Source organism: Monopterus albus, unplaced genomic scaffold (genome assembly GCF_001952655.1).
Source record: "Monopterus albus unplaced genomic scaffold, M_albus_1.0 scaffold197.1, whole genome shotgun sequence".
Classification (NCBI taxonomy): Eukaryota; Metazoa; Chordata; class Actinopteri; order Synbranchiformes; family Synbranchidae; genus Monopterus; species Monopterus albus.
In genome coordinates this window covers 190908-205491 of record NW_018128077.1, presented here as the reverse complement: position 1 = coordinate 205491, position 14584 = coordinate 190908, and the positions used below count along the sequence as shown (strand labels likewise).

General features: G+C 39.6%; 2 protein-coding genes across 2 annotated transcripts; both read left to right on the top strand.

Moving 5' to 3' along the window:
* cav4b (caveolin 4b) lies at positions 1 to 1998 on the top strand. Its single transcript, XM_020617923.1, has 4 exons — positions 1 to 137; positions 192 to 222; positions 934 to 1121; positions 1818 to 1998. The coding sequence occupies exons 1-4, from the start codon at positions 1 to 3 to the stop codon at positions 1996 to 1998; spliced, it is 537 nt and encodes a 178-aa protein (XP_020473579.1).
* A 1017-nt stretch (positions 1999 to 3015) lies between these two features.
* On the top strand, positions 3016 to 12692 carry fam50a (family with sequence similarity 50 member A). The gene is made up of 13 exons (XM_020617911.1): positions 3016 to 3315; positions 3599 to 3683; positions 4438 to 4537; positions 5367 to 5494; positions 6025 to 6101; positions 6651 to 6717; positions 6940 to 7001; positions 7105 to 7181; positions 7988 to 8042; positions 9653 to 9701; positions 9818 to 9888; positions 11319 to 11429; positions 12429 to 12692. The coding sequence occupies exons 1-13, from the start codon at positions 3205 to 3207 to the stop codon at positions 12435 to 12437; spliced, it is 1002 nt and encodes a 333-aa protein (XP_020473567.1). The 5' UTR covers positions 3016 to 3204; the 3' UTR covers positions 12438 to 12692.
* The last annotated feature ends 1892 nt before the right edge of the window (positions 12693 to 14584 follow it).

The following is a 14584-nucleotide window of genomic DNA, read 5'->3' as shown; positions in this document are numbered from 1 at the left end:
ATGGTGAGCGATGACTATCTGGTGGAGTGTAAGATCAATGATGACAGTGATGAAAACAGTGGAGGAGGAGAACCAATAGACATTCCTCCTCCTCCTCCAGAGTTTGCATCCAAAGCCCCAACTCCTGTGTCCATTACGCCAACTCCTCCCACAGCCTCTGCTATGCCAACACTCAGCAATACTGTCAACAGGGACCCTTATGGCATCAACAAGCACCTAAAGGTCCTCATTCCCTTTTCTCCCCATTATGACTATACAGGTACAAAGAATTTCACAGACTACTTGTGTGATTATTACTGGTTAAGCAGAGTTGTAATGGTCCTTCTACATTTTCACTACACCCATCCTATCCTAAATTGAATGAGTCAGGCATAAGGTTTTTGAGAATGTATACTCTGAAAATCATACAATTTTACTTTTCTTCAAGCTCTCAGCTATGTCTCAGATGTGTGGCAAGCATTCAGGGTAAGGCCTTAGAGGGATGTAATTTTTATTTGCAACATAGATCAGTGTCAGTTATAGTTTAATATATATATATGTATATACATTTTCATTCTCCTCTGCTATCTTTTGCGGTGTACCCCAGAGGTACATTTTAGGCCCTCTTTTATTTTATTGATATATGCTTCCACCAAAGTTTGGATTTTATTTTTGATTCTCCTCTAAAATTTGACAAATTCTGATGTTACTAGTAGTTTTTCTACATCAGATGAATAGCAAAAGTTTTTTTTTAAAAAAAGGTCTCATTTGGAGATCTGGTCACTGCCTTATCATATCTTCACATCTTCACTGCTGTATTTCTCTCCAGATCAAGCAGTAATTCCCCTCTCAATTGATGCTGTAAAACAGTTGTTTTCATACTTGTTTTTAAAATGTACTCTATAATTATATTGACTTGACTAACTTTTCTCCTGTCTTGCCCCCTTTCTGTAGGTAGAGGTCAGTAATGTGCTGGCAGAACCAGCTAGACTTCGTAGCATTGACCAAGTGTGGCTTTACAGTGTCGTTGGATTTGAGAGGACTCGTATATGGACTTATCGCTGCCTCACCTTGCTGTTTGCCGTGCCCTTTGCTCTTCTTTGTGGCATTTTCTTGGCTATTTTGGCTTGTCTACATGTCTGGTAGGCTGGTGCAAGAAAAATGCTCGCTTACAAAGGCATAAATATTACTCTCTGAGCAGTGTTGGGGAGTAGTGAACTACATGTAATGAAACTAGCAGGTTAACTACACTTTGCAGTAACTTGCTGGTAGTTCAACTACATTCAGAGTTGTGTTGTGACTGAAGTTAAATTTTTGCCATCTTTTGTGTAGTTATCTAGTGCAACTACAAATAGTTGCACTAGATAACCCTAACCACATTTTGGATAAGAACTCTGAGATTCTGCTCAAGAAATTCTGCTCTGAGAAGTGGTAGTAAAAGACAGGCCCATGTGGACCAGTGCTGAATTTGTACTATCTAAAAGGTGTAAGTTCAAGACAATTGTAGTTGTTAAGCTTGCACAAGTCAGATGCTGCAAAACTGACAAGTTACAGAAGTTCATATTTTAGACCAGTACTAATGTATGTGTATATATATATGTATATATATACACACACACACACACACACACATATATATATGATGTAGTTTAACTTCTTCAAGTGTGACGTAATCAATGATTTGCAATGCTACATTTTCAAATAGTTTTCCCAACACTGTCCCTGAGACAGTCATATGCTTATTCAGCAAATAACTACAGAAGATAGGCTACACCATGATAGCACAGTTGCCCTACTTTGGCACAGTCATTTGAATCTCTCTCTCCCTCTCTTTATAGGTTTGTGGTGCCTTGCATACAGCTGAGCAACACCTTCCTTCCATGCCTGCGGTCCTTGTGTATGTGTGCTGTGAATGTTTTCATCTCTCCATTTTGTATGTCTCTCGCTCTCTGCTGCAGTCAAATTGCTATTTCATTGTCTAACAAGGACTGGCATCAAATGAGAGGTGTGGCTGTATGAGTGTGAGATTGTATCAAATGAGTGATTGTGGGAGACAGCGGGAAAGAATTGCCTTTTTGTTTTTTGATTGGCACAGCTCTGCAGCCTGTTAATGCAATTTGATATGTTTTCTACAAAAAGCCACTTAACAAAAGGTATTTTTATTATTATTGCCATTATTGTCCTTCATTTTACACTGACTTCAGATGTAATTCTGAGAAGACTGCATCAAGCTTTTAATAAAATAAATGTCAAAAATCCCTTGAGCATGTGTGTGTGTGTGTGTTTTACCAAAGTATGTGAATGGATTTTCCAATCCCAGCCGACATGGGGCGAGAAGCGGGGTACACCCTGGGCAGGACGCCAATCACAGGGCCGACACGCAGACAAACAACCTAGACTAAAGTGTAACTAATTATTACATTTTTAGTTTTTCAGCATAAAATTACTTTGCAGCTTTTACAGTTTTGTCAATTAGTTTAATTGTTGAATCATTTACCACGCAAAAAATGAAACATTTAGTTTTTCCAGCATCCCAGGCTTGAAAATTTTGCTACTTCTTTTGGAATAATGATTTCTGGGAAACTGACAGTTTTTTAAAAACTGCTTTCAAACATTTTATAGATTAACATTAATTAATTCATTATCAACTAATGAATAATCAATTACTCAGCATTTGATGAGGAAAATCAAATCAGTTAGTTGCAACCCTAACAAATTTTATGGTTTTTCTGCAACATCCCAATTTTCTTCTTAATTGGACATCAGTATGTACACTCAGTGGTCAGTTTATTAGGTAGCCTACATCGCTGAGAAAATTGTATCACGTTATTAATACAATTTTATTTTATTCTGTCCACCCTATTTACATTAATGAGACTAGGCTAAATAACTAAAACATGTCTTTGTATGATGCGGTATATACATTTAGACAGCAGCATGGCGTACCTGATAAACTGCCGATTGAGTGCGCAGTGTCAGCTTTGTTCGGTCGTTGCTGTGTAGCTAGTAATCCTGAGGTTTCTTCAGGAACGTGAAGGCATCTCATGTGATGGTTTACTACCCAACATGCACTTCGTGGTCGCCATTTTTCTTGTTGTGATGTGCTGGGAGCTCTGCCTTCAGAGTACTGAAATATTCTGCGTTTTATTTTACAATATCATCCTTGATTTGTTATTTTAATCGTAACGTTTCTTGAAAGTTAGCGTCAAAAACAAGGAAAACAACATGGCTCAGTACAAAGGAGCTGCTAGTGAGGCCGGGAGAGCCATGCAGCTGATGAAAAAACGAGAAAAAGAAAGAGAACAGCTGGAACAGCTGAAACAGAAGATTGCAGAGGTATGTAACTTTTTACCCTAAATTATTACCCCGAAATTATTATTGTATTTTGCCAATTTACAGAAATTAACCCAATATGATATTTATAGCCCTGAGGTCCAGCGACCTGCATGGTCAGAAAGGAGTCACCGTTACAGTATGCATAATATTTTAGGCAATTTGAGGGCAATAGCAGAAACTGTTCATGAGGTAAAGCTTATAACATTGATGTTACAGCCTTGAAAATACTAAAATAACCTTAACTGACCTTTTTCCTGGTCTCTACGTGTCTGTTTTCTCACAGGACAACATGGTCAAGTCCAACATTGATAAGAAGTTCTCAGCTCATTATGATGCTGTAGAGGCAGAGCTGAAGTCCAGCACAGTTGGTGAGTATCTGTGCTGCTGTTGCACTCGGACCCTCCTATAATGAAGAAATCCCCGTGAGACCCACATAGTTCAATATATGACATAATTGTGTCAGAAAGAGTGAAGAATTTCACTTACCATCATGGACAGATTATGAGACAATGGGCCCCTGGGCGGATGTGTAAAAGGCTCAAACCTCTCCCCCACTTGAAGAAGTAGGATTCACATAATGAGTGATTTTGCAGTCAGTTTGTGTCCTCTGTTTTGTTTCTATTTTAGCTGGTTTTGCATCAATTCACATCTCTTTGTAGTCATTTTGCACCTGTTTATACTTGTTGTGTCTCGTTTTGTCATTTGGCATATTTCATTTTGCTGCCTTTGTGGTTTATTCAGTAACTTTTTATTCATTTTGTGTTTCTTTTTAGTTGTTTTGCATTTTTTTTGTTTGTTTTTTGTTTACTTGTTTAGTGACTTTTATTTAGTTGTTTTGGAGTCACTTGATTGATTTTCGAACAGAGGTTAACAGGCCCTTCATGACTCTGGCCTGGGGCCCCTCGGCCTGTGCCTGCTAGGTCAGTTCAGTAATCCATCTTTGGCTGCAATGTTTAGACTTTACAGATTAACACCAGTGTTAGTATTAAAATAAAAACATTATCCATTACTGTGAACCTAATATTATTTGTACAGTTGATAACACCACTGAAGGATAAATCCATGCAGCTCTTGTTTATGAATCTTGTTTGACCAGTTTCATCTCTTTCATGCTTTGATCAGGCCTGGTGACACTGAATGACATGAAGGCCAAGCAGGAGGCACTGGTGAAGGAGAGAGAGAAGCAGCTGGCTAAGAAAGAGCAGTCCAAAGAACTCCAGCTGTGAGTTACTACTTCCACTCTGGCTCACACAGGGGGTTTTGGTTGTTAATGTAGTGCACATGTCTCTGAGGGTTGTAGTGCTGGTTAGCTGTTTGACAGAAGTTCTAAATGTTTAATCAGAAAATTGAAGAACTGCTAAAATTCATTTTAGATTTTTAAGAACAGCGAGAGCTCTCAGAAATGTGAAACGCATCACACATAAAAATTCAAAAATTCAATTCTTGCTGATGACTAAAGTATATGGACCAGGCTGTCCTTTTGTTGCTCATGCTTTGGAATAGGTCCTTTTAAGGGAAGTCTTTGTGCTACAACATATAATAATATTTTAGAACAATGGTTCCTGACCTCGAGGTGGTAGATCCCCGAGGGATATATATTTGTAATTACCTTCAAAAAATATATATACAGATGGGTGACAAAGGATAACCAAACATAAAGTGTCTCAGTCAGGTGTTGGGCCATCATATGTCACCAGAACAGCTTCACTGCTCCTTGGCATTGACTCTCCAGGTCTCTGAGCTCTAACACAGTGCTCCAACATGTCCCACAGGTGGATCTTGTGACTGTGAAGGCCACAGCATATGATTCACATAATTTTCATCAAATCACTGACAGACCCCTTGTGCCCTCTGGTTGGGGTCACTGTCATCCTTGAAGAACTCACTCATTTATTCAGGGTTTTTCTTTTAATTATCCAACCATATGTGATATAATTTATTTCTTTATTTGCAGTTCAAATTAAATCAGTTTTTGTTTGTATAGCTCATTACTGTGTATTGAAAACAGGTTTCAGTAGTTCTGTATTTTTGTCCTGTTTTTCTCCTTGCAGCAAACTTGAGAAGCAGAAAGAAAAAAAGAGGAAGGAGGAACAGAAGAGGAAAATAGCTAGTTTATCATTTAATCCTGAAGATGAGGAAGAGGAGGAAGAGGAAAATGAAGAAGAAGAAGAGCAGGATGGTGAGTATTGATGTTAGGGATGCTACACTGCTGACAGTTAGTTTGAGCTGTATGCTGTACCTGCTCCATTAATTTGATCTGTGTTGTGTGTCACTGATTTTGTCTATTTGTAAAATTGTACAGTGTATATGATTGGTTTGTTATGGCTTCATATGAGTATTAAGGCAGTACATTGGTCTTAAAGAAACATTTTGACATTTTGGGTCATTTTTTGCAAAGAAAGTTGTATGAAGTTTGGTTGCACTGTCTTGTCTATATGATAGATAAGAATATGAATAGCCAGCAGCTGATTAACTTGGGTTAGCATCAAGACTGGGAGCTGGGGGAAAGAGGCTTGTCACTGTGAGGCAAAGATACACACCAGACTCCACAGAGTCTCTGCTCCTGGCCATGAAACAGTCCTGGGCATAACATGCTGTTAAATCATAATGTTCCATTTTTACACTTTGATTTTTGTACCGATTAAACTAACAAAATATAACATATTAATTTGAGAGTTTGCCTAATAGTTGTATGACTTTGTCTCATAGATGCTCCAGTTAAGAAGAAGAAACTGGGGAAAAATCCAGATGTGGACACAAGTTTCCTTCCTGATCGAGACAGAGAGGTGAGGACAATATAAAGGTTACTTGTTGGACGCTTACATGAGACATTTTTATTTTCAGAAGCAAAATTATACTTGCTTATCATTTCTTCAGTGTGTATGACATATTGTTGTTTTTTAATTTATACTTTACAACTCAGTAGTGTTTTGCTGTGCGCCATCAAACTGTAAAGACCAGCAGGATTCAAAGCTCTATTTTACCTGGCAGGCTGCAGAAAATCACAAATTATGCCGTAATTAGGACAAGATGTACAGACTAAACCAGAGATTTACAAAAACGAACATCTACAAAGTACAACACTGAAAATAGGTTCTAAAAATATTTAATAGCTTTGCTCTTAAACACATTTTTCCAAACGAAGTGAATATTTTCCGATTTTTAATACTGAAGCTCTGAAGCCCTAGTATTTTCACACTTCAGGAAACATGGTTATTTATACAATTCTTATTTGTTATGAGTCCAGTCTCTAATACCATGTACGTGTAATATGGTCTTCTAATGTATTCCTTGACATTTTCACCTCACTGACTGTGTCTGCTAATTGTGTGCAGGAGGAGGAAAATCGTCTCCGAGAGGAACTCAGGCAGGAGTGGGAGCTCAAACAGGAGAAGATTAAGAGTGAGTGTCAGAATTATCCCACCCTCCACACACAAGTATTGTGTTATTTAATTAGTAGCCTATCCTTGCTTTAACTTGAATCACAAGGAGACGTTCAGACCATATTGTCTCATATTTGACAAATGTTTCAGCTTTAGAGAATTCTTCCTTTTTTCATCTTACAAACATAAACACACATTCACATTCTCTCTCAGCATTATAATGGTGTGTCTCTGTCTTCAGGTGAGGAGATTGAGATTACATTTAGCTACTGGGATGGCTCTGGGCATCGTAAGACAGTCAAGGTAAAGTATGATGAGCTGCAGTACTTGTTTATGGAGACATGGCAAGTCACACTGGCCTGAAGTGTACTGCTTTTCATTCTGTCTGTGTGTATTTCTCCTGCAGATGAAGAAGGGTAATACCATCCAGAACTTCCTGCAGAGGGCCCTGGAAGTCCTCAGGAAGGACTTCAGTGAGCTCAGGTGAGACATTAAAGACGAGATGACTGTCACCCTAAAATATCACTTTTAATAAATCAGTGAGTAGACTTATTTTCAATTCCCACTGTTAACACTGTGGCGGAAGCTGAGGCAGGTTCACCTTTTTGCCTGATTTTTTTTTTTTCATCTTATGGGTTCACAAGCCATAAACACTTTTCCATACTTTGCATATCACAGTAAACACTGAATCTTGAATTTAAGGATTTTTCATCAGTCTGCAATCACCTTTGATTGCTATTCTAACTTAAACCAGAGAGGTAGAAGCCACTTAGGCACACACACACAAGCACTTATACACATATTTGCAGAGGGGTCCCTGAGGTGCAGTCATTTGTGTAGAGGGAGAACAACAGAGGGCAGAGCGCATAACTATGGGGGGCGCCTGTGCTGATTGTTTGGTTGCCGACATTTGTTCTAACCTTACACACCATCAATTTAAAAAAATTTGATCATTTATTTGTGGGGCCCAGTCCCCACAAGTGACTTCTGGTACCTGCAAAGCAGTGTGCTCCCAGTGTTTCGTCCCCACAAGTAAATGTAAACAAGGCCACACACACCATCCATCCCTGTAAGCCCTTTAAAGTTTAAACAGTGCAATGAGATAACATTAAACATTGCTGATTGCCACAGTGTCTTCTTTGGTGCTACCACTAGTAGCTGCCATAGTTATAAATGTTCACATCTCACAAATAGAAGCTGGAAAACTGAGTCAGTCCTTCACCTGATTTTGAGTGGACCATGACATAATGTTAAAATGGATTTTTATTGAACTTGATTTCTCTGTGCAGGTCTGCTGGAGTAGAGCAGCTCATGTACATCAAAGAGGATCTCATAATCCCACATGTAAGTGCTGCAGGCATAACTAACACACCCATGAGAACCACTGCTGCTCCACTTAAGCCCCTTTTTTACCAACTGGTACCGCCTCGACTCGACTCAACTTGCCTTATTTGTGTTTCTATCAGTCAAACGTTGGAGATAGTACCTGGTACTATTTTTGGTACCACCTCCATCGGGGTTTCAAGTGAGCAGGGGCGATACCAAACGGTGATATTTAAACACTGCAGACTAGTGACTGGTCAGAGAAATCACGTCATCAAGGTGTGAGATGTCCTGGAACAAAGAAAGTGCCATTTTTAAAAGCAACGTTATTTAACACTAACCGCTACTTAACTGTAGTTACTGTACTAACTAAAAACAGCCACATACCGAGAATCAAGAACAGAATACCTTCAAAGTCCTCCATGTTACTGTGTCAGTTGCTGACGACATCACAGCAGTGTAATGCGGTGTCTCTATGACAGCCCGCTACACAGAGGGTGGACCCTCTGCAGTGGAAAACCAAGCACCCAGTATCAAATGTGGGTAGAGTCAAGTTAAGCTGAGCCGGTACCAGGCGATAGAAAAGGGGCTTTAGTTTGGATTTGATCAGTTTCACTGTAAGCCCTTTAAAGTTTAAACAGTGCACTGAATAATGTTCAAGTGTTGTAACAGAGTCAACACTTGTGATGCACATCTTTGTCCTCAATCCAAGAGCCATAAAAATTAGAGCTGCACCAATAGGCCGATGTTGATTTCCAGTTTTTTTTAAGTATGCTGATTTTTATTTTCTTTATTTCCAAGACCTATAATTGACAGCAGACAATTATTTATGTAATTTTTCATTGTGTAAATAAGTTGTATATTTTCCCCATCTGCCTTTTTCTTTTACAAACCTCTAACTAAAACTGAATAATAATGAATATCTATGCTCTCCCAGATGTAAACAGGTGCAGCATGTAATAGAAACGTAATAGAAACAGAAGAGTGTGTTACATCAATCTCACTGAACACACAATTCTTTTTAAAATGTATGTAATTTTTATTTGTGTTTTACCATGGAATGGATACATTCTACATATACATGTGTTTCAAGTGTAGCCAGTAATTCCCTCACTGTGTACTATTTGTTTGTTTGTTTGAGATTTGGATGTAGTTTTCCCTCTTCCAGGGTTTTTCTGTGCAGTTGCTTACACCTAGTGCTTCCAGTGAGTGAACACATGCACAGTACAGGCACAAGTCCGAGGTGCATGTGAGATGCTATGTGCTGCACACGCTATGCTTTCGGTCTGTACCACTGTGTGCACAACGTGGACCATCGTGTATGTAAATTGGACTAGCACAGAATCTGATATCTCAGAGTGATCGGCCGGCCACCAGTCATGACGTTGAAGCTAAAATCTGGCAGTTCTGATGTCCAGCCGATCAATTGGTGCATCTTTAATAAAAATGCTTTACTAGATACATAATTTAGTTACACTAGTAGACTGTACTGTAAATTTGAAATAACTTTATATTTGTGTGGCCTGGTGCGAGTTGTGTGATTATAGTGGTTACTGTCATGTTTTAAACTTGTCCTGTAGCTGTGGCACTTTTCCACTCATTGGATAATTTCATACTTATGTCTCATTCAGCATCACAGTTTTTATGACTTCATTGTGACCAAAGCCAGAGGCAAATCTGGTAAGTGAACTCCAAACAGCTCCCAGAGCACTGATATACACTGTCTTGTTTTGACAGTTGTCTCTTCACATGTACTACCGTGTGTAACTGTGTGTTTCTTGCTTCTTTAACCACAGGTCCTCTGTTCAGCTTTGATGTACATGATGATATTCGGCTGGTGAATGATGCCACTGTAGAGAAAGATGAGGTGAGCATTTACAGCAGGAGATTAAGGGATGAAACCAATTCAAGTATTTGTTTGGTCTGAACTAAATGTCCAAACAATATTTAATATTTGTGTTGGGGGGAAAAAAAGTCATAAGAAGTACTGAGATAAACTGAAATTTTTGTCGGAGAAACTAATGCTGCATTTCTGCTATAGAAACCTAACAGGCCATCTACCCTGTACTTCTCTTAACCATCATCAAGCATAGCCTCTGGGGTTGATGCAGACTGTCCTGCTTCTTTTTTCCTCACTGTATTTTCTCTGTTGGTCTCTGTTTAGAGGAGGGAGGGGCTGCTCCTCTCTCACACACGCAGTCAGCTGTGTGTTTACACACAGTGCTTGTAATGCTAATACTTGTGAGGTTTGAAAAAACAGACATTTAACCAATCACCAGTGACTGCTCTGCGCCTACGCTCCCCCTCCCCCTTGCATTCCTGGTACTTCACTTTAGTACTACCTCCTGAGTGGTGCTGAAATTTAACTCCCAGAGCTCACTTCCAAAGTGGGTGCACTGCAGCGGGAACAAATGCAGAACCTGACACGTTTTGGTAGGTTCCTATAATGGTAAAACACCCTAACTGTGCTGGATCTGGTTTGGGGAAGGATTTTTTTTTTGTTATAGCACCCATAACAATAATAGTTTTCTTTTATTTCAACAGCATTGTTGGCAAAGTTCTTTCAGAGTTCATCATGGACTGATCCAAGATTCATATTTTTCAATGGAATGTCATCGCTCAACCAATTCCAACTGTCCATATTCACATAGAAATTGCTAATGTGACTGTGAGGTTAACTGGTCATAGTGCAAAGAAGAGCACTACATTAAAAACACAACAGGCCATCCCCATTGACCACCTGCACATTAATGATGTTTCTGACAATTTGTAGCAAAAACAAGCAAACAAAAACACTCAATTTGAGAACTGATCATTGTCCCTCATACTTTGCGTGGTCAGTTAGTCTTTTAAAACTTAGTGGATAATAAAGCTACAGTATATAACTTTTTTCCAAATATTTTTGTTATATGAATATGTTTCACAACTTTTCTTAATGTGGAGAGGTGCTGTCGAAGCCTCCCGTGACCCAGACTCACTGAACAGCACTGGCAGCAGTGCAGAGACATTAGCTTCTAAAGGTTTTGAGCGGGACTGATCTCTAACCAATCAGAGGTTTTCAGTTTTTCTGCTTGATCACTAAGTTTGGAGCATAGCAGCTCGTAGTAGAGCAGAGTGGAGCAGGAGAGGGCTGGGCAGAGCAGAATGGGTTGATTTGGAGTTTCAGCCTAGTGCTACCTTAAGTTGCATACTGTAGCTTTAAATTCAAGTATAAAGTCAACAACCTGTTTTTTGAATTGAATGTAGCATATGAAGGATGATCCTGACATTAACCAAGTTGCCATCTTGTGCTTGAAGTCTCATGCAGGTAAAGTGGTGCTGAGGAGCTGGTATGAGAAGAACAAGCACATCTTCCCTGCCAGTCGCTGGGAGCCGTATGATCCTGAGAAGAAATGGGACAAATACACAGTGAGAATCTTTTTGCTCGGTGTCAGCTTGCTGCATTTTATTAGTAAATTACCCAGTTTCCCTTTCACAAATCATTCACCTTTCATCTAATCTTCAGTCTGATCTTTCTGCTAAAATGCTTGATGTGTATTTTTCATAGTCAGTTAATACCCAGTTTTTCAGAGATTGACAAAGTTATGTGTATATTTAGATGCAAGTAAAAACAACTGGACCTGCTGTGTAGTATGCATAAACACTCACTTAACATCATCAGCTCTTCTGAGTTTTCTGTGCATGTGGAGCAGCAGACTGACAGGCAGAGAGGGGAAACAACAACCAGCCGCACTGCCTTTAAGCAGTCATTAAGGGCTGGACATAATTTAGTACTATAATTTATCTTCAAGTGTTCATATTATGATATGTAGTAATCTGTCAATGAGCAGAACATAAATTTGGAATTACAATTTTTTTTAGATATAACATTTATGCTGCTTCATGTATCAGACATTATGATCTACTTGTGGATTTTGTACATGCCTATGCAAGTTCAAATGATCTGGAGCTGGATGGTAACGTGTTTTCAGGATGATTTGTGTGTGAAAAAATTGGCTTTGTAATTTTGAAAGGTGACCCTGGAGAGAATGTAACAATTATGTAGGGCTGGGTTATACTTATGAGAGCACATTTTTTACTACGTAATTATTTTTAATGTGCTGTTACACTGAAGTCATTCTGCCCTCAAAGCCTGTGTTCCCCAACGTGGTGGTGGTGCCAACTTATTCCTGCATGGGCATGAGCTAGTAGCTGTTACATACCACCGGTCCGTCCGGATGACTGTCAAATACAGGCTTTTTACTACAGGCACATTCTTAAGAGCTGCAATCGTTAGGCGTCAGATTATCAGATCAGTGAAGGGTGGAGCAGTGCACGTTGCATTAATCAAAACTTTAAGGTGTTCAGACATGATTTGTTTCATCCTCATGGTCTAACTTGATATTTGGTTTGTTTGTGTTTTTTTAGATCCGGTGAAACTGTCATCTTCGGTCTCTGGAATTGTTGATGCAGACTTTTTGTTTTTAATTTCCATCTTATTTTACTGTATAATAACATTTGCTTCATCATGATCTTGTGAAGGACTGATTCATGATTTTACTTGGTATTTGAGATACTAGTTTTCCCAAATGTATTTGAATGTTTCCTTTGAAAACAACCCCACATTCCTATGTATATATCCCCTAAAACACACTGTAGAATCTGTGCTTAATAAAAAGAACCTGGCTGTAACTCACTGGACAGAGCTTTTGATTACTTTGGCACCAACTCCTGGACACTTGTCTCACTTGTTGAGAAGAAGTTCATCATTGTCTGCACTTTCTCACCTCTCGCTATTAACTAAACTGGATTTGGAGTCAAACCTGACATTTTCTCCTTCAGCGGAACATGATCTCATGTGATAGTGTTGACTGTTAAAGCATGCACAGTCTGCTGTCTTCCACCTGTAGCCTAAAGACACCACTCCTCCATCGTCTTTCTCCCTCCTCTCAGCTTCCTGTCACTCACTCTCACACAGCAGCAAAGACACTTCGACACCAGATTTCAGTGAGGGTGTGTTTGTGTGAGTCTGTGGTATGGTGCTGGCATTTGGACAATGTCAAGTCGACTGTAGCAGCATGTGGAGGGCTGCCCTTGTTTTATACCCGCTCTTGGCACTTTGTCAGCCACTCTGGGCACAGGATGATGTCGCGGCAGCTGCGATTACTCCTCAGAACTGCAGTCTGGACTGTGTCGAACAGGTAAGCTGCAATGTGCACTTACATAAGTTCTGCTTTGTGGAGAGGTTTTGTGCTACACCTCACAGCAGCTACCCTGTCTTCATTATTTCCTTGTTTTGCTTTGTGTCTAACCCAGGAAGACTTTTATGTACTCCAACAACTTAAACTCTAAATAGTACATCTGACGTGGAATATATCGCCAGTGAGGTTCACTCTGCTATTAAACACGCTGTGGCTCCTCCTGCTACATCTGTGTACACTGTATTCATTGGCTGCCAAGTACAGCTGGTATGAGCTGCTGCTCACCCAACAAAACTGGACTTCATGTTCGTGGTTATTGTCTGTGAAAACAGGTTTACCCAGCCAGTGTAGATGGGGCATGCCTGTTTCTAAAACTGTACAGAGATTTCAATGAAGGGAGATCAAATGGGAATGAATAACAAAATTTAATGGGATAAGCAACATACTGTAGATTGTTTGGTGATTAGACTCCATCGATATGAAGTGTCTTCAAGAGGTGTAGGCCCATTTGAAGATGGGTAACAGGACAGAATCCCCTTAAGTTCAGATGGTGGTGGATGAGTAGAGCAAGTGGTTAATGGAAGGCTTGATTGATGTCCCTGGATGTCAGGGAGGTTAAGGCGGTGATGGGGAGGAGGTGGGCTGTGTAGTAATACGCCTGAAAGATAAACATTCAGAATTGCAATGGTATGCAACAACAGGAGGAAAAAGAAGAACTCTCCACATGCTCAACCAACAAATTCTCGAAGAGCAGATTTATTAGACAGCATTTGGGAATAGGTATAATAAATCTATTCCTCGAGAATTTTTGTTGGTTCAGAGTGTGGGCAGTTTCTCTTTTTTTTCCCCTTCCTACGGTTGTTTATGATCCTGCACATGTGCTGAATTTGGGTTGGATTTGCACATGTGCTTGTTTTCCATGTAAAGACCAGCAGCCAGTGATTTATTGTTCAAGGAACACAGACAGAAAAGTCCCAGGTTGGTCGAGGGAAAGTTGACAGCATTACGAAGAAGAATAAATCAACGGTAACGAAAGTGACGCAGAAACAGAATGAGGGGGAAGAGATTTTCCACGTTGAACTTTCCCTGAGGCCTCTTTTGGTTCACATATGGTTTTGCTAGCTGGAGTGTCTGGTGCAATACATGTGACTATAAATTGGGTTTGTTCTTATCATCAAGTCAAATCTAATCTAATCAAATTTTATTTGTATAGCGTCAAATCACAACAAAAGTCATCTCAGGACACTTTACAAAGTAAGGTCTAGACCTTACTGTTATCAATATTATTACATTGGGAAAACCCAACAAATCCCCCTTGAGCAAGCACTTGGCGACAGTGGGGAGGAAAAACTCCCTTTAACGGAAGAAACCTCCGACAGACCC